General features: G+C 37.5%; 1 protein-coding gene across 1 annotated transcript; it reads right to left on the bottom strand.

The window, feature by feature from the left end:
- Positions 1-3,015: 3,015 nt before the first annotated feature.
- Positions 3,016-6,508, bottom strand: LOC119798904 (interleukin-17F-like). The gene is made up of 4 exons (XM_038308574.1): positions 6,500-6,508; positions 6,019-6,224; positions 4,176-4,319; positions 3,016-3,297 (listed from the first exon to the last, which is right to left on the bottom strand). Exons 1-4 carry the CDS (start codon positions 6,506-6,508, stop codon positions 3,168-3,170), a joined length of 489 nt encoding a protein of 162 aa, XP_038164502.1. The 3' UTR covers positions 3,016-3,167.
- Positions 6,509-20,440: the final 13,932 nt, after the last annotated feature.

Below are 20,440 nucleotides of genomic sequence, written 5' to 3'. Positions count from 1 at the left end.
GTCAATACAGGTATTAACTTAATGTGTCATTATGTGTAGAGGAAAATGAGCTACTTGGTGAAGGTCTGCTCTCTCCAGGTGTTTTTCTAGTTTATCTTAAGATCAAGAGCGACAAACAATTACAACATCAGACGCGCATCTAAAAGATGACATGGAGGAAATTATCGAATCGGCAAAGCTGTCCTGTTCTGCTAATACAGGTGCTGGTCATAAAATTAGAATATCATGAAAAAGTAGATTGATTTCAGTAATTCCATTTAAAAAGTGAAACTTGTATATTATATTAATACATTACATACAAACTCATATATTTCAGATGTTTATTTTGTTTAATTTTGATGATTACAAATGACAACAAATGAAAATCTCAAATTCATCATATCAGAAAATTAGAATATTACTGAAGACCAATAAAAACAAAGGATTTATAGAAATGTTGGCCAACTGAAAAGTATGAACATGAAAAGTATGAGCATGTACAGCACTCAGTATTTAGTTGGGCCTCCTTTGGCCTGTATTACTGCAGCAATGCGGCGTGGCATGGAGTCGATCAGTCTGTGGCACTGCTCAGGTGTTATGATAGCCCAGGTTGCTCTAATAGTGGCTTTTAGCTCTTCTGAATTGTTGGGTCTGGTGTATTGCATCTTCTTCTTCACAATACCCCATAGATTTTCTATGGGGTTAAGGTCAGGAGAGTTTGCTGGCCAATTAAGAACAGGGATACCATGGTCCTTCAACCAGGTACTGGTAGCTTTGGCACTGTGTGCAGGTGCCAAGTCCTGTTGGAAAATGAAATCTGCATCTCCAAAAAGTTGGTCAGCTGCAGGAAGCATGAAGTGCTCTAAAACTTCCTGGTATGTGGCTGCGTTGACCCTGGACCTCAGAAAACACAATGGACCAACACCAGCAGATGACATGGCACCCCAAACCATCACTGACTGTGGAAACTTTACACTGGACTTCAAGCAACGTGGATGAAGTGCCTCTCTTCTTTTCCTCCAGACTCTGGGACCTTGATTTCCAAAGGAAATGCAAAATTTACTTTCATCAGAGAACATGACTTTGGACCACTCACCAGCAGTCCAGTCCTGTTTCTCTTTAGCCCAGGCAAGACGCTTCTGACGCTGTCTGTGGTTCAAGAGTGGCTTGACACAAGGAATGCGACAGCAGAAACCCATGTCTTTCATACGTCTGTGTGTGGTGGTTCTTGAAGCACTCCCTCCAGCTGCAGTCCACTCTTTGTGAATCTCCCCCACATTTTTGAATGGGTTTTGTTTCACAATCCTCTCCAGGGTGCGGTTATCTCTCTTGCTTGTACACTTTTTTCCACCACATCTTTTCCTTCCCTTCGCCTCTCTATTAATGTGCTTGGACACTGAGCTCTGTGAACAGCCAGCCTCTTTAGCGATGACCTTTTGTGTCTTGCCCTCCTTGTGCAAGGTGTCGATGGTCGTCTTTTGGACAACTGTCAAGTCAGCAGTCTTCCCCATGATTGTGTAGCCTATAGAACTAGACTGAAAGACCATTTAAAGGCTTTTGCAGGTGGTTTGAGTTAATTAGCTGATTAGAGTGTGGCACCAGGGGCCATCAATTTTGAACCTTTTCACAATATTCTAATTTTCTGATATGATGAATTTGAGATTTTCATTTGTTGTCATTTGTAATCATCAAAATTAAACAAAATAAACATCTGAAATATATGAGTTTGTATGTAATGTATGAATATAATATACAAGTTTCACTTTTTAAATGGAATTACTGAAATCAATCTACTTTTTCATGATATTCTAATTTTATGACCAGCACCTGTATCTGCATGAGGTGTCTCATATCAATGTTAAAGGCAGTTCAGACAACCATGGAGCTCGTCTTTAAGGGTGTAGAGCTTTAATCTTGCCTGTCAGCTACATTTTTACCATATTTTGTGTTTTACAAGCATACCAGAATCGATCTTGTCCCATTTTGACCTTCTTCTTCCAATCAGCTCAAAGTTCTGCTAAATGTCCTTCTCTTCCTAAAACTGATTTGATGGGAGGAGGTCCTGACTGAGAAACCTAGAGGGCACATATTGAATCGAACCTACCAGGTTCTCTTTATATACAATAAACATACGCTTCTTACTTGATATATTTTATATCTGTCCAAAACCCCATTTCAACAGAAGATCCTTTAAAGCAAGCCTGGTTTGCTGCTTGATCTGAAAAAAGACAATCAGTTGCTAATGTTTGTATCACACTAACGTGTATCTGCTTTTTCTGCCAAATGACATACAAGTCACATATATGTGGCAGTGTAAATTATTTAGTATTTCGGATATTTATAAAAACTTTATCTCATGCAATGCTATGTAGATGCCCAGTCTGCACTAATGAAGATTCGCTCACCTTGGCAGGCTGAATCTTTTAAGCTGCTCCAGCAGCACAGCAGCATGACCTGTTTTCTAAATAATTCAGATAATAACTATTGGACCTTTTGGGAGTACTCAGACTGTGTTTTAAACTTGTCCAGTTGGTCAGGAGATTTTTAGGGGTGAAAAAAAAAGAGACAGTATGGGAAAAGAAGAGTTGAGCCCTGTTAATATAAAACCTGTCATCAAAATACAAGCAGGGGATTTATCATAGGAGACATATTACTTAATAAAACAGGGAGATCTTTCTGAATTTTTGTTTCATATCTTAACAATGAATTCCCTAAAAAATCATATCTACATCAGAATACATGGCATGAAGCGACATTTGTAAAAATCAGCAATGGACTTAAAAAACATGTTTTTGCATATATTTGGGCACTAAGAGCAATCTAACAAGTTTAAAACAAGAGAAAGTTCTGATGGAACACAATAAAATGTCATCATATATAATCATAATTCATCTCTCTTAGCTTAACCTGCTAAAATCTCACAATAAGGACAACAGACCTCTGGTTATAATTAAGCTTGTGAATCCTAATAAAGTGGCTTACATGAAGATATTAAGGACACCAAGTGTGTTGGAAAGTGAAAAACACAAGTCACAGTTGTCAAAAATAATCTTATTTTATCTACAGCAATAAATACAGTTGAAAGCAGATACAGTATCTGTTCTCTCCTGTATCTGTGTCAACCAAACCAAACAGACAGTAGATGATATGGTCGATACGTGTCACCAGAGCATCTGCTGGACGTGTTGTTACTCCTGTGGTATCACATTGGGTCTCACGCAAGTACAGCCGACCGTGATCTCTTCCGTCCCCAGCTTAAAGACATACTTCTTCTTTGCCTTCTTCCCTGGTTTCTTGTTCTTTTTTTCCTTCAGGGTTCTGCAGAGGGATGGTAAAAACATAGAAAGTTTGCTTCTTTTAATGTCTGGTAAGAAATAAAGTTGTTGAGTTTAAGGTCTCTGCCTCCAAACAACTTTGCAGCAAATAAGGTCAAACCATAAGGTCAAATGTAGAGTCTGTAAGGTCCACCTCCGTCTTAAGGCTTAGTCTAACTGATTTACATTACCGCTTTAATTTAAAAAGTTAAAAACTTCACAAACTATATAAAAATGTTGAAAAGCTCATTTAAAATTTTTAAAAAGCAAAAACCCAAGTTTCTGTGTTATGCTTCAACAAAACAAACCGAATCTTAAAAACCCATTGTTTCCTCTGTCTTTAGATTATAAATTATACAAAAAGCAATCTTAGCCTAAGAGCGCTCACAGACCGCTGGATGCTGTTTAGATTCTGCTAACGCAATGTCATTAGAAAACTGTTTTCAAAATAACTTTTAAACATAGGAGCTATTTATAGGAACCAAACCCTTAAAAATACAGCGAGTTCACAGCTAATCTCAGTACTAAGTTTAGACTGGGATGATATTTGTGAAATTAAACACAAAGACAGAGAACAACAGAAGGTTTTCCATGCCTTAAATGTTTTAAAAGGTGGCTAACAGCATTTGGGTGTTCCCTGTAATCATGTTGGTTTTCAGCTCAGCTTACTTTCACTGAGGATGTTATTTTAAAACAACCCTAACATCTGATTCGACTTACTTTTTAAACAAGTGTCTATTCTTCACAGATGTTCCCAGCTCTCATGCTCTACCCTGCTCACTGTTTTTTGTTTTGTTTTGTTTTGTTTTGTACACAAGCAGATCTAAAAACTAAACTAGAGGCTGAGCATAGAAAAAAAAGCTTTCCAGCGCAGAGGCTCACCTGTACAGAACCAGGACCTGATATTTGATGGGTTTGGCCTCCAGAGATAAATCCTCCTCTCCCCTGTAAAGGTTCAGACAGCCGGACGTGCTGCAGTTGGCTTGTAAGATCCTCTCCGGGAAACGGTGCGGGTTTACAGAGTCTCTGTATGGAGAGGGAGTCAATCAGGATATATAGAGTGAGAACTGTTCAATTTGGAAACTAGAGATGTGGAACCAATAACCCTTAATTAAAGGAAGCCTTGACTTAACAACTAGTGTTGCACCGATCCAGATACCAGTATCGGGCGTGGCTCCGATCCAGCACTAAAATGGTGCTATTGGTATCAACGAGTACCAACAAATAGGCCAACAAAAGTTTTTTTAACTATTGTCATCCATTCCAGGTAGGCAATAAAAAGTTCTACTGGATTCACTTTGTATTAGTCTTTTTCCTGCTTCACAAAGGTAGGCAGCAGCTTCACAAAGCCATGATGGCAATTATTTTACATCCAAGTAGTATGCAGTTCTTCATATGCACACACACATCAACTTCAAACAGATGGTATCAGTATGGTATCGGCTGATACTGCACAGCCAAGTATCGGGTATCGGGGCCAAAAAATGGCATCAGCGCAACACTTCTTAAAACAGCAACTGGCTGAAAATCTGCAACAAGTCTGTAGCTGCTGACAGCAGGCTAGCAACCTGAGCAGATAACGCAAATAATTAACCAGAATGGAAGTCTTAAAATGACCATGTGTCCATTTGGACCCTTTCAGTGGGAAGTTTTATACCCGATTTGACAACTGACTGTTTAAATAAATTCTCATACCAGTAAGGAAACGTCCTTAAATGACAAAGAGTGCCAAACATGTTTGGATGATATTATATAATAAATAAATACAATTATTTGCGATAAGAATTTTTGAGTCATTTATCTCCATAATCAGTTCCAACATCTAAATCCAATGAAAGACATACAATGGTGTTTTTTATGAGTGAAATGGATGGAGTAAGGGACAAATATATTCGTTAAATAAACATTCAAAGAGGTGATTTTACCAGAAACTATTGTCAGAGTAACTTCTGTCAATATATATTTGACAAAAAATGAGTGGTTGATTACAAAGCTAGGGTTTTATGGTTTAGGGTCTCTGCGTGAAAAATTTGCAATAAAGTAATCTGACTCAAAAACTAAGCAAGCAGCTCGTTTAATTTCAGATGTGGAAAAACCCCATGAGTGTTTCTTTCCTAATCCATTTAATGTGTGCAAGATGCTTCTTACTTCAAGGACATCGTTAAAATTCCTTTTGACTGCGGTGGGGGTGTTTTCGTGGTTGAGTTACAACCAGAAAAGCTCTAAAACAGATAAAAAGCACTGTTCATCTGTCAGCATGTATAAAGCATCTAAATGGGCTGAAAAATCAAACCTAAACTGCTTATTTTAGCGGTTCTGGTTTGAATGGTTGCAACCAAAAACGTCCAGGTCATTTTTTTCAGAACCTTTGAAACTCACTTATTTGTAAAGATTTTTTCTCTGTTTTTTTTTTAAGATTGGAAGGAAATAAAACTTCTAAAACCAACAGGAATTTGTTTTTTTAGAAGTTATAGATATCAACTCCTGCTTGCACCGTTTCTTCAACCCAGACGGTCTGAGGAAATACTTCATCTACGGAGGGGAAATAACCTCAACAATGCAGCATGTCCTCCAACAGATGTGGATCCTCTGCAATGGGATAGTTCATTTATAATCACAGGCCATCGATTCCAGATGTTCTGATGTTCTAGTCTAAGACTGAAAAATAAAGCCTGTCAGCCCTGGGGGCTGTGAAGCAGAGCAGCGGCGTGTGGTGTTTCCTCACATGTAGGTCCACGGTGACAGAGACAAGTTGGCAATGCTTGAGTCCGACCTGATGGAGAGGTAGGAATACGCAGAGGGATCCAGAGCCAGTTTCACATTCCTTCCCTTCGGCCTGACCTTCTGCTCCAGCTCCAGCGAGATCAGACGTTTTTTACCAGCAGCAAGAAGCGCCGAGGCGAAACCCAGCAGGAGAAAAACTCTCACGACCTAAAAAAAGTCCATCATGAGATATGTGTCTTCTTAAAGCTCTGTTCTTTTAACCTCTGGATATTATGATGTTAATAGATTGGAAAGCAATACTCGGATTATTTAATGCATTAACATAATCGGTTCTACAACAGATCTCTTATTTAATAATCTCCTTTCCCAAACTACATATAGAAATAATCAAGCATAGTGATAATACTGAGTCATCTAACCCTTAAGTCACCCTGTGATGAAATCTGATGTAAAATGGAGATAAGTAAAGTCCTCTAACTCACCAGCAGCATGACTGCGTCTTCTCTGTGTTTCAGCTTCGACTGCGGCGCTCCTGTGCAGTCCTGCTGGCTTCAGGCAGTGTTTATATGCAGGCAGGCCGTATTGGTGTGTGTGCTGCCAACATGTGCAGCGACGCGCATTTCCGCCATGCCTTTCACAGATTTGGGTCACTTTTTTCTGCTTTTCTTTCTCTGTTTTCGGTTGTTTTGTTGTTTCTTTTAATTTTATCTTCATTTGTTTGTTTCGCTCTCACCTTTTATGATGAGTTTGCATTTTTTTCTAAACATAAAATAACACAAAGTTCCCCCTGTGGGAAAGTTCAAAGGTGACACCTTCACAAGTGGGTCAGAAGAGCGAAAATGTCTTCTCACCTATAGAACAGTGCATTTCCTGTTACCTGCAAGTAAAAAAACGGGTTTGTATAAAACAAAAAAGTGCAATGTCGGGGTTACAATTTTTGGTTTATTACACTTACACTGCAAAAATGTTCTGAAATGAGTAAATATTTCTTAAAATTAGTGTATGTACCCTTAATTTGAGTAGGAAATTAATTGATCTGCCTATAGAAGGAGCATTTCTACCATTTAAATAAGATAATTAGATATGCACTTGAAATAAGAGTCGGCAGTTGTTTTTCTCTTGTTTTAAATGTTAATTGTCTTATTCTATTGGCAAAGTGTATCAATTACCAGCTCAATTCAAGAAAAGAATTACTTATTTTAAGAAAAAATGACTTAGATTTACATTTTTTTACAGTGTAAAAATTAGCAACTAATCTACAGCAAAAATTCGATTTCAACTCATTTCTTTATTTAAAGTGATGCGTTGCCATCAGTACACAAACTGATTGGACTTTTATTATTAAAATGAACCCATCAACACGTATCATTCAAGCCTTCCCTCAGTTTTAATTCTTAACTTTTTTATTTGCTTCAGTGAGTCATTTAGTGGATTAGGCTTGTAGCTACACCTACACACTGCCAACACACTCTTAACATGTAGGTCAAGGAAATGCTGACAGAGATTCTTGGAATAAATCAGCATAACTCCAAAGGTATCTAATGTGATAACATCTTCTCGCCTCGAGCATCACATATGAGTAAGGACCCGAACAAACTGGAGCACAGCTTTTCTGGACAGCAGAGAGACATGTTTCTGAGCGCCAGGCCGTCTGGCACCTCTTCTCTCAGCGACATGAAATGCTTCACAAGATGCTGTCACACAGAAAATCAGATAAATGCACCAGTATGATCAAACAGGTTAAAGGGTTTAGTGCAGCTAAATCCCACACTCAGCCTCTCTAGATGTAGTTTTCTGAAAGTAAAGATGGGTTTTTCTTAGGCTTTCATGTTCTACTTCAATTAATCTGTTCTTTACAAGGTCAATAAATTTCTTTGGAATACATGTTATGCAGGTTTTAGGTCAAAACAATGCAGTAAAATATGTGAAGCAGAAAATAATTATGAATTCACATCACATGTCATCTCAAAGCACTTTACAGTTCACCAGATCATCCAGTCAGATTGATTCAAAGTTTTCTATCTAAGGAAAACCAGTTGATTGCTTTGACTCAAATGCAATCCCTTACACTGAGCATGCTTGTAGCGACAGTGGAGAGGAAAAACTATCTTTCAGAAGGAAGAAACCTCCAGCAGAACCAGGCTCAGTGTGAGCGGCCGTCTTCTGAGGCCGACTGGGGTTCATTATATTTACTGAAGTCTTGACTGTGGCAGAGACAGTAATATGCTTTAAGCCAGAGGTCTTCAATGATTTACAGGCCAAGGACCCCCAAATTGATACTGAGATGGAGCGGGGACCCCCTTTATTTTATATTAAATTGTGTTATATCAAACTGGTCCTACAGATGGAGTCATGTAATGAAAGTAATTTCTCCCTGGGATTATTAAAGTATTTCTGATTCTGATTCCTGGTTGATGGGGCAGGTGTTGTGAATGAAACGGTGTCCAGCTTGAAAGAGCTCCTGTGTGTCGCTGAATGTGTTCATTGATGACTGAAAGACATCTTCTGCCTCCATTTATCTGTTTACTACAGTGTGTTGAATTCGGGTTAATATGTTTTTAAAGATATTTCAATTAGTGGAAAAAATTGCAGTGGGGATATAAAAAGTCTAATCAACCAAAACTTTCACGACCCCCATGCAGTACCTCTGTGGACCCCCTAGGGATCATGGACCCCCATTACATTACTTATGTCATCGGCGGGTTTAACCCAAACCTCAAAAAGGTTTAATTTTCCAAAGTCAGTAACAATGTTTTTTCAGAACTTTGAAATTTGAATATTATGAGACAGGTTGCAGCCATCATACTTTGGTCTGATTAAACGTAAATTATTGTAACTTAAACAGGGGGTTTAACAATAATTTCACATTGATCCATCCATCCTCCTTCCATTCATCTATCCATCTGTTCCATCTATCCATCCACCCTTCCATCCATCTACAGTGATGACAGTAGCATATTATAGAAGTCTGCCCTACAACCAGAGGGTTTTTCAGTTCGAGCCCCGGCTCTGGCTTTCAGCATCACTGTGTCCTTAGGAAATACATTTCACCCACATTGCCTACTGGTGGTGGTCAGAGGGACCGGTGGTGCATGCAGCAGCCTCGCTTCTGTCAGTGAGCAACAGCCCAGCTGTTGCTACAATGTAGCTTGCCACCATCAGTGTGTGAGTGAATGAATAAATGTAGTGTAAAGAGCTTTGCTCGAGTCTTCTGACTTCAAAAAGTGCTATATAAGTACAGGCAGTTTACTATTTATCATCCATCCTTCCTTCCATCCACCCATCTATCCTTTATTCATCAAGTTCTCCAACAGTCCAGAAGTCAGAAGTTAACTAAAAATTATTTGTATTACTTATTCTGAGAGATTGTTTAACATATTCTTAAACTGATTTCTGAATATGTTACTTCTCTCTTGACCTTCTTCTGTCGTACCTTAATATTTCCAGTCATTCAGTCCATATATACAAACTACTTTCATTTGACCATTCAAAACTTTCAATTGTCATGGAATAGGACAGAAGGATCCAGTATTCAGGCCAACCAGAAAGCGGGATAATTCAAAACGTTTTATTAAAAACAAATAACAGGTTCGGAGCTGTGGATCTGCAGAGGCTGCGGCTGGACACCGCCCATCACTAGACACTCTCTTAGAGAAAAACACAGGTAAGTGAGCATGATAATCTAACGAAGGATGATTATCCATGTGAATCACTTACCTGGTTTTACAGTTCAGTCCATCTTCATGGAACATGGTAGAAATCAGCCGGAGCGCTGCCAATAAGATGCGGCGCCCAGAGTTTCCCAGATACTGCATTCCTGAAGGAGAAGCAGGGGTTTGAGCCAGAACAGGGAAACAGATCGGAACAGGAAAGTTTAAAAGGTCCAGGAGTCCAACAGAGAGTTCAGGCAGAACATTCAGTTTGGAACAGACAAGCCCAGTAGTAGAGAGGCAGAACAGGTCATGATACCAGGAACTACAATACGCTGAAAACTAGCTCTCTCCACTGAGCCAAAACAGGAACAGGGTACGCTCAGTGGATAAGAGACAGAACATGATCAGGAAAACAGGAAAACTATGAAACACTGTAAAATCCTCTGTCACCTCTGGCCCCCAAGAACGGGAGCATGAGCAACCTCAGAAAGCACAAACTCAATGATCTGGTTCTGAAAGCTGGGACGGAGCTAATAAAGAAGCAGAAGCAGTTTAATTAGATGAATGTTAATTGGAACCTGGACAGAGTTAGGCAGGTGAATGAAATGGGTAATTAGGCCAGCTCTCAGAGCCATAAATAAAACATTTTGTCTGAGGTTCTCCATTAAGCATCTGAGCCACTAGTCTAGATTTTGCAATAAAACGATATATAATATAATATAATATAATATAACATAAAACTGTGGTGTTAAAAATAAATCCCAGAGCCTCCTCTTTGACATTTCTGGATTTCTTCTACTCCTTATTCTATTCTTCTTTCATTTTTAATTGTAAAGTTTTTAACTGTATAAAATGTAAAGAAAAACTGTATCCTTTTTTATTTGGTTTATTTTTTGTATAAAATTAAAAGTATTATTCAGAAAAATAACACAGTAGCACCAAAAGTAATCTTTAGAAATTTTCTTTCTTAACACTAATGCACTTTTAAAACGAGCTGTTTGTTAAGAGCCTGAACAGAAATTATCCTAAAGAGGGGGGGGCTTACTACTTAGTTTTGGACTTACTACTATGCTGAATTTGGACCAGAAGATTTCTTTTATTTTTTTACACATATGTCTTTTATTTCCCATTTAGCAACACTTTTTATGTCTGTTCACAAGCAGAATTGGACTGGCTACAGCAATGAGATGCTATGCGGTGATCTTAATGTGATTAGTTACTTTAGGATTTAATGTTTTTATATTGTTTAAACTAAAGAACCAGATGTTTTGCAGATCATGATGCAGATCCAGCTAGTGGCACGCAGCACATCTTGCTGTTTACTTCCTTACCTAGTTCATTTAACTTTAACTCTAGCTCAGGTAATAGTCGCTCATCATGACCTTAATGAGACCTTAAACCTGCTGGGTGATTAGCTGTAACATGCAATAGTCCACTCTGAGTCAGCTTTTTTTCATTCTGGGGTTTGCTGCGCTGCTTCCACCTCTTCCTCTGCGCCCTCCCCATCTCCTTTCTTGCAGCCCTGTTTAAGTCACATAGTGTTAACCTTATGGCTAATAAATGACAATAGATTTCCTCAGACCGCGCCTATTATGGATGTGTGCTGCAGTGTGATGCTACCACCACCAGGTTTCAAAATAGGGAAAAGAATAGTTTTCCTCCATGCATGTGTTAAATTTTGGTTTCATCTTCTTCCACATGTGTGCATAGCTTATAGCAAACTATAAAACTGTTTTACTGCAGAAGTCTGCGGTTTACTCTCTAAACTGCAGACTTCCCCAGGTTATCACATTTAGAAGGCAGAGCCCACCTGGTTAAGACTGGCAAACCTCCAGGGAAATGATGTTGAGACTCTCAATGGGTGTTCCCCTGAAAGCTGTGCTGCAGTAACAACCCTGATGCTCTTTACAGGAAGGGTAAGAACAGACTCTACCTGCTGAGGAGACGGAAACCTTTGGAAGGCAGGAGACTGTTGCATCCTAAATGCACTGAATAGCATTATAACTGATCCTCATTCCTAACCACTGTTAGACTTAATAACCATCACTGCTCCTCAATAGGTGTTTTTACCTCCATGACGTAACTGACCCAGTTGTGTTTCTGTGAATGGTCTAAGCACCGTCAGAGATTTGCATTTTGTGGTTTCACTCTGTTTCAGACAGGAAATCTGTCTGAGTAAAATGTACTCAAATTATAGAAACTTTCCCTTATAAACAGGTAATATGCCCTCCCCCTGAAAAACAAATAACACTGACTCAAAAGATCCCTAGCTTAACTCAAGGTTGTTCAGAGAAACCTCTTTTAGTCTGAAAAAATTACTCATTTCCATTTTTCCTGTGTATTTAGTTCAATCGTAGTATTCCATATTGAAAACCGCACAGTATTTCTCATTTGTAACATGGGGATTTCCTTTATCTGCAGTCTATTCCATACTTCTTATTCCTATTATTGGTTTCAATTTCTATAGATTTATAATTATGTGTGCATCTCTCCTTACATTTCTTACTTTTTGTTTTGTCACTGACACTGGATTTTCTATCCTGTGGGACGATAAATAATGTCTCTGTGCTGTTCTAGTAGCTGTGGATCTCTGTAGAGTTCAAGTTTTTAGTCTCTTTGCTGCATCTTCCATTTGATTCCTGATATAAATGAAGATTTAAATCAATTTTGGAAATAAATGAATTTTAAAATCTAACATTTTACTGTTTGTAAAAGTAATTTTCTTGACTTTTGGCCTTGAACAGTTACCTGCACTGGTCTGCATCAGAACTGCGTTTTCTGCCACCTAGTGGTTAACATGTAATGAGAGGCTTCCATAAGAAAACTGACCATGCAAGCTTTTTGCTGTTATAACATATATAAATAATTGATTCAATTTGGAGGATTCGGGTTTGAAATCCAATTTCTCCTTTGATTTGTTTCTTATTACTTCTTGATTCAGATTCTTTTAAAAGTTAATACAAGTTTAGGTTTCTAAATGAGCTAATTCACCAGTTTCGACATTGGGTCATTTCCTTTAGTCCGTACTGAGGTGCCTTACTGCTACCACCAATCTAAGCATTTCCAGGGTCGCACCAGCGTGCTCAGTGGGCACATTTCCAGGCCTAAGTTTACTGTTTTCTTTCAACTTAACAAGACCCCAAGAGAAAGTCTGAAGCCACAGGAAACTCTATGGCTCAACACCTACAGGTGACAAGATGCCACACCCTGAATTGTTTATATTTGTGATATAAATTATCTCAAGCAGCAGGTTAACAACCTTAATGAAGAGCTGCGGGGTAAGGTGTTTTATCATTATTAGAGGAAAAGTCTACTTTCAGGTTGAATGCAAAGCACAGCTAAAACAAACCCAAGAACAGGAAAAGGTTCAGAACATCAAATGTGAGTCAAATGCTTTAAGCAGCCTATAGATGCATCCAAATTTCCATATATTCCCCAAGTTACAGCTGATGTTAGTTTTATGAGCTTCAGGTCTTTAAAACTGAAAACATGTCTGGAAATTTTAGAGAAATCAGTTGCAGGTTAATAATGGGAGTGAATCTGCATCTGCAGTGTTTTACTGAGTTTGTCAGGCTTAAAAAAATTTATCTTTTAAAAATATTTGACTTTTTCAGTTGTCTTTTCAAGCAGGAAGAACATTGGTTCACCCTCATCTGGATACTGCAGCATATATATTAGTTAATCGGGGGAATATTTGGTGAACATCAGCAGTAGCCCAGCAGGTACAGAATTGGTATAGTGTAGTTTAATAGGAAGTTTCCACTCTAAATCTTAGATAAACTTATGTAAATGTATGAACTAATTCACTGGTAGTCGTACTAGAGTGAAATCCACCAATAAAACCAATATTTATATGCTTGGTCCCTAGTCTGCATGATTCAATATGGAAAAGTATGAGGTTTAACCCTTCACTGTAAGACTTTTCACTGTGAATTTACAGTAATTTACTGGCAGCAGCTTCGCCAGTAAACTACTGTATTATTTACAGTATCTTGCTGTAATATATAAATACAGTATATTGCTGTAAATGATTCTACAGTTAATTACTGTAAATTTACAACAGATCGTATATATTAATTTAATGTAAATTTACAGTAATTTACAGGCAACAGCTTTGCCAGTAGACTACTGTATTTTTGCAGTTCTGCTTACAGTACATTAATTCTACAGTTCATTACTGTAATAATACAACTACTAAAAAAAGTAATACAATTATTAGAAATAAATTATATAAATAAATGAAAGCTGGAAAATATTCAGTTTCTTTTCAAATATTTATTTGAAAAATAGTGCCTCATGAAAATTACAACATTGTCAAATTGTGTGATCTGAATACTGTAAAGGATGGACAGAAAAACTTTGCTCACACTAAATGTCTTCAATTCTAATGCTAAAACTCTCTGGAAACTTGCTTTCTTATACAAATACCCCAGCATTTTCCCTAACACTGTATGCATATTAGGGCTGGGAATCACTAGGTGCCTCTTGCAATATTTTGCAATTCATATAAAATGAGCAAAACAGTAAAGTAAAGCGCACAGTGCTTCTTCTTAATGTACCATATGTAAAATAAACATTTTAGTCAGTGCATTATAATCACGAACAATTTAGCATCATAAACTAAACATTAATAACCTTTAAAATTTGTGCCATCATATTTGGCAAGAACTTGTCAAACAGAGAGATCTCTTGAATTTCTTCACTGTGCTTTGTGGCATCTCTCGAGACTATTAAGAAGCTAATTCCTACATTCAGACAGGGTACTGTGTAAAGACATACCTTCCAGAACTCAATAACTGTAAATACACTTTCTGAATCAACAGACTCAAAACGACTCATTTGTGAGGAAAGGTCTTAAAGTTACCTTCAGAGGAATAGTTTACTCACAGAACGATTTAACTTTATTTTTCGCTGACCTTCATGGTGAGCAAGACTCTGGAACACTTTTTTAATATTTCAAATGCAGCCGGGGATCAGGACGACTACTCGTTTTCCACAAGTCCACAAAACTTGTCAATGTTCATCCATACTGCTCGTCCAATGTAATCCAAGTGTCCAAAGTGGGTAGTGTCCATAATTTACTAAAAACTACGCCATTTAGTATATTTTTAGAGCCTAAATAGAAGTACATTGCATCTCTTGCATCTCGGCAGCAAAGGCTCTGAACGCCGAGGCTTCCGTAGTTTCGTGAATGCGCAGGTGAGCGCTCCATGGAGTAATATATTCTTTTTAGGCTCTAAAAATATCGTAAATGACGTCGTTTCGAGTAAATTCTGGACGCTACCCACACAGGACATTTGGATTACATTGGACGAGCAGTATGGAGGAATATTAACAAGTTTTTGTGGACTTCTAAGGACCTTGTTGGCTCGGGCTCAACCGAACTCTATTATATGAAAGTTGGGGTAAAACGAGAAGTCGTCCTGATCTCCGGCTGCATTTGAATTATTTGCTCACCATGAAGGTAAGTGGAAAATGAAGTTAAATCAATCTGTGGGTGAACTATTCCTTTAACAATATTTTGCAGACTGCACATAGATTAAAGTGCTAATGTGGGGACTTTTCTACATGCTGAACCGTTGCAAATAGAACAAAATCTTGCGAGATCTCACCATGCTCTTACAAAATCTTGTGAGATTTCCTTTGGAAAAAATATCAATACAGCATTTTTTTTAATATCAATATGATACCGCAACATATAACATCGTGCATCGTTATTTTGTCATACCCCTAATGTGTATGCGTGTGTATCAGACAAAGTCCCACTTGAAATCACTGATCTTCTTGATGAGTGTGCTGACATGCGGATTCACAGATGTTGACTTCTTCTGGACCATCTTGCCGCTCTTCTTGCTTTTCACCATCTCATGGCTTGCTTTTGTGCCTCTCTCCGGGTTGATGTCAATGCAGCTTCTGTAAAACAACATCGACAAAAAAAAATTTTTTTTCCTTACGGTTTTATCAGTCGATGAATGTAGCATGTCAACAATATACAATGTAGTGATCCAGTATGTTGAACCACAAAAAGGAGTTTTCAGATGTAACATTACTACAAAGGTAGCATTTGTAGTGTTTGTGGTTGCTATACTTGTGTCAGAGCCTAAGGACCATTGGCTATCACGTCAAGGTTATTGGCTTATGGTGTTGTATGAAGAAAAGTCAATCAAATCAAGCTCTGTGGAACACTATATTTGAAAGAGAAGCTACCTCTGAATGAACTCCAGTGTGCATGCTGCTTCATGTTGGTACTGCAGGTTAAAATTGTAGTAGGAGGAGAAGACTACTGCAAGGCCAAGAACAAAGGATGTCCCATCACATAACACCTCTTTCTCGGTGCTCAACATCCATCGGTTTGCCTGTGCCATATGACCTAAGAAAAAGACAAGTTGGAAACAATAAACAGAGATCCCAGAAATAATGGAATCAGTCTCTTCTGATTATGTTTCTACGGAAGAGGATTAGGGCTACTGCAGAAGAAAAATAATTCTGAGAAAAAAAGTCACAATTCTGCCTTTTCAGAATTTGAAAAAAAAAAATCTCTTCAAATGTTCTGAGAAATAAGTCTAAAATCTGACTTTTCTCAGAAATCAAAAAAAAAAAAAAACGCAACCGGCGACAACCTCATATCTAAATAGGAAAAAAAAAGGCGAATATTGAATTATGTTCACTTACTCTAAGGAGAGGGTGGAGGACGTCAGGCAGCTCCGGGCATCTGTGATGCAGCTTGGTTGTGACCGGTTCACAGTGGCTTTGTGCAGCAGAGCCGCAACTTCGGCTGTGAAGAAGTCTGGGGTGAAGGGGAAGTCGCAACTCGCAAGACTCCTTTGCTAGATGCAGAGAAAAAAGAAGCCTATGGTGAAATCCACTATTTTAAAAAAACAAAACAGAAAACATAATGCTGACTCTTAGTAATTTTGGCCAAGTTTAGCACTTTGCCTGTTTTGTTTCTCTTTTGATGTGGAAACTCAACTGAAATAATTTATAGAGCACTTTAACACAACAGAGGAAACTTATAACATGCTAACTCAGACCTGCCATGTTACTTATCCATTCCCCTGATGTTTTAATGTTGATTTAACATTAAATTGAGACAAAGCTTACACAATTTTATCTAATGTTATCTTACAAAAACAACATTTTTCAACAGCGTTTTTGTAAAACTTATAAACAGCAGAAAACTAAAAAGAGAGAAGTCCTCAAATCCCGTTTCTAAATCAGGAACAAAAAAGTGAATAATGTGAACTTACTCTGTGAACAGTGTGGAGGACGTTGGGCAGCTCCAGGCATCTGCAGTTGGCAGAGCAGTTTTTCTGAGGACCAATAGAATCCTGTTTTCCCGCACTTTTCTTTCACCTTCCCATAATGCTAAGCAGTTTACAGTAAAAGTGCAGTAATATTGTAAAAAGAATGACATTCTCTGAAATTGCTGTAATCTTTTTTTTTTCTCCCAGATTGCATTGCAGTTTACAGTATGATACTGTACGGCAGTGATACAGTAAAATACTGTTCAGATTTAACTGTAAATTTACATCAAAGGCTTACAGTGTTTATTTAGGCACTCAGTGAAATACTTTGAAAATCTAAATTTCATGCCAATAGTGTTATTGGAATCCAGGACAAGACCTAATTACTTTGGTAACATTTAAAAAAGATTTGATGACAAAAATGAATGTTAATGTAATAACAAGAAACACCAGTTTGCCCAAGTATATTAAGAAAAATAACAAAAGTGCTTCTATAAGAAATTAATGAAAAACACTCTGAGTGAAAGAAACACTTTTTCTTTTTTTTGGTACAACATAACCTTAAAGGCATTAATGCTGATACCGGAACTTACTTTTTTTTAGTATATAAACCTAAAAATAATTGTTAAATAGGCTTATTAACTTTTTATCTTTACTTTTTAACTTTTTAATTAGCTTTTTACCCTCTTTTCTTGACTTAACACAATTTACAGTGGGTATTATATCATTCAATGGCTCATGTAATTGGTCAAATGCCAAAATGAGATGTAAGCCATGTAGCAGGATCTGAATGGCTGGATATAGATCTTGTGCTTCTAGACCTCACTGAGGGACGACAGAGGACTCCATTTGTAGAGATATGCAAGTGATGAAAAACAGTAACTTGCCCTATAAAGGGTTAATAACAGAGCTTATTAATTCTGTGAACAATTGGTGCCACTCCTTAAACTACAGACTTTAATCTGGTTGAAACATTGCAGGCTGATTCGCTGTTTTCTATTTCTGTGTATAGGTATAACCACAGCCCCCTCTGCCACTCAGTGTAGTGATCAGAATCTGTTACTGCAGGTAACAGAAAAGCTGGTATAACATCTGCATCCCATGCATGGACTGAAGATGTCTTTCCTCCCAGCAGCTGACTCTAGATCGCGGTCTGTGATGCATGTGGCTCTTTGGATCCTCTCCCATGGCTCTAAATTGTGGATAAAATAATATAAATACCTAACTGATGAACTAAAATAACAAATTTTCAGTTTTAGTAGTTTTATAAAGAATATTTGACCCGAATTTTTACAACAGATTGATATTGAAAGAACCACAAATGAGTTTTTAAGGTATTCTTTCTTTTAATGACCATGGATATTTTGTGTGTTTTTAATAACATTTTTTTTACATAAAATAATACTATTAAGAAGAAAAAAAATATGCTTCATCTGAATGAATCATTTAATGTTTTTTCTTTATTTTACAAGCTAAAAATACAAATAAACGGTTGCTTGTTTAAAAAGAAGGTCACAATTTCCTATGGTAGATATTTAACATTTACAGCCTGTTTTATGAAAAAGTAATGTAATATTTTGCAGCTCTAAATGACTTTTACTTTGCTTGACTCTGGGCTAAATGGCTGTTTGGGTATGAACGGATGCAGACCCCGTGCTCTAGACTCTATATCTATCACTACCCCCAGCAAATGCATCTAAATTTGTTAAAAACTCCACTTTCTCTGTAAAAGACTGTTTTTTTTTTTTTTTTTTACACAAATACTTGCAGCCCAGTTTTACCTGTTTTAAGGGCTCTTAGTTGCTTAAGAAGAAGGTCACAATTTCCTATGGTAGATATTTAACAACATTTACAGCCTGTTTTATGAAAAAGTAATGTAATATTTTGCAGCTCTAAATGACTTTTACTTTGCTTGACTCTGGGCTAAATGGCTGTTTGGGTATGAACAGTTGCAGACTCGGTGCTCTAGACTCTATATCTATCACTACCCCCAGCAAATGCATCTAAATTTGTTAAAACTCCACTTTCTACGTAAAAGACTGTTTTTGTTTTTACACAAATACTTGCAGCACAGTTTTACCTGTTTTAAGGTCTCTTAGTTGCAAATATCTTACAACCTATATTACCAGGTAGGCCTACATGTGAATGGATCAAGAAAACAATAAGGTTTTATTTAGAAAAACAACAAAAAAAAATAATCAGTTTTGGCTGATGGGTTTATAATGGAGCTCAATCTGGATATCATGAATCATGCTATAGTACTGCAGACACACCGTTTAAAAACTGAATCCAAAAAACAAGTTCAATCCACTGGTTTATAGATCAGTTTTAATCATATAGCTTGTCATTATTCAATTCAATTCAGTTTATTTCTATAGCGCCAATTCTCAACACATTTCACTTTACAGTTCACCAGATCATACAGTCAGATTGATTCAAAGTTTTCTATCTAAGTAAGTCAGTTGCTTGCATCGATTCATTGACACAAAGGCAATCTCTCACACTGAGCATGCTTGTAGTGACAGTGGAGAAGAAAAACTCCTTTATAACAGGAAGAAACCTCCAGCAGAACCAGGCTCAGTGTTAGCAGCCATCTTCCGAGGCCGACTGGGGTTCAAGGAGACAGAAGCAGAGATACAAAAGGCAACTGTAAAAGGCGGCACCATCCAGGAAACACACAGCCAGGCAGACGAATAAGTGGCTTATGAACTGGAGGAACGAATACCCAGCAGCCACTAAATATCCTTCCGGTACAGATTATCTTTTTAAAGCCACTGCTGCACTGGAAAAACATTGTAGATATAAGTAAATATTTCTTAAATTAAGTGTATTTAACCATAGATTGAGTAAGTAAATGAGATGGTTTGCCAACTCTTGGAATAATAATTAGATAATATGTGCTTGAAATAAGACAATGCAATGGTATTTTCCTATTTTAAGTGTAAATTGTCTTGTTCCATTGTCAAAATGTATCTTTTACCTCCTCAATCCAAGAACAAATGCACCTATTTTAAGGAAAAATGACTTATCTAGTTTTTGATTTTGTTTTCCAGTGTGGAGCGCATTTCCAAACAAAACAACAACAACAACAAAAAACTGGAGCAGAAGCCCATGACAGCTCCAAGAAAATAAACAAAAACAAACCCCCAAAAAGCATTGCTCCCTATCCTGTTATACAAAATGATCTGAGTTCCTGCCTCCATCTTTTACAATTTTTATTTCTTTTCAACTCCCCCCAGAGTTTAGGGAAATATTTAGACATCTGGATTAACCTGGAATGCTGAGTTTGAGACAGAGTTGGATCAAGTTTGTTTATATATATATATATATATATTTTCTTTTTTTGGTGTGTGTGTAATTAGTGATATTTTATTCTTTTAATGACCTGATATGGTTATATAATAGAGCATTGTTAATCTGGCTCATTTCTGTCTCACGTAATAGTCTTACATTCGACTAAACAGGGGCCAGCTGTGGATCCACTGTGCTTTAGCACTGGCTCCGGATGTCCCTCTGATGTGATGAT

Source organism: Cyprinodon tularosa, unplaced genomic scaffold (assembly GCF_016077235.1).
Source record: "Cyprinodon tularosa strain WSP-4 unplaced genomic scaffold, ASM1607723v1 ctg64, whole genome shotgun sequence".
Taxonomy (NCBI): domain Eukaryota; kingdom Metazoa; phylum Chordata; class Actinopteri; order Cyprinodontiformes; family Cyprinodontidae; genus Cyprinodon; species Cyprinodon tularosa.
The sequence above is the reverse complement of the archived record's forward strand: the minus strand, read 5'-3'. Positions and strand labels throughout refer to the sequence as shown.

What these genes read in the sequence shown, in the direction of transcription:
- LOC119798904 (XM_038308574.1), bottom strand. An exon ending in CTGTCACCGTGGACCTACAT is followed by an intron (nt 4,320 to 6,018) that starts GTGAGGAAACAC and finishes CTCTCCATACAG; the next exon opens with AGACTCTGTAAACCCGCACC. An exon ending in CAGGTCCTGGTTCTGTACAG is followed by an intron (nt 3,298 to 4,175) that starts GTGAGCCTCTGC and finishes ATCCCTCTGCAG; the next exon opens with AACCCTGAAGGAAAAAAAGA.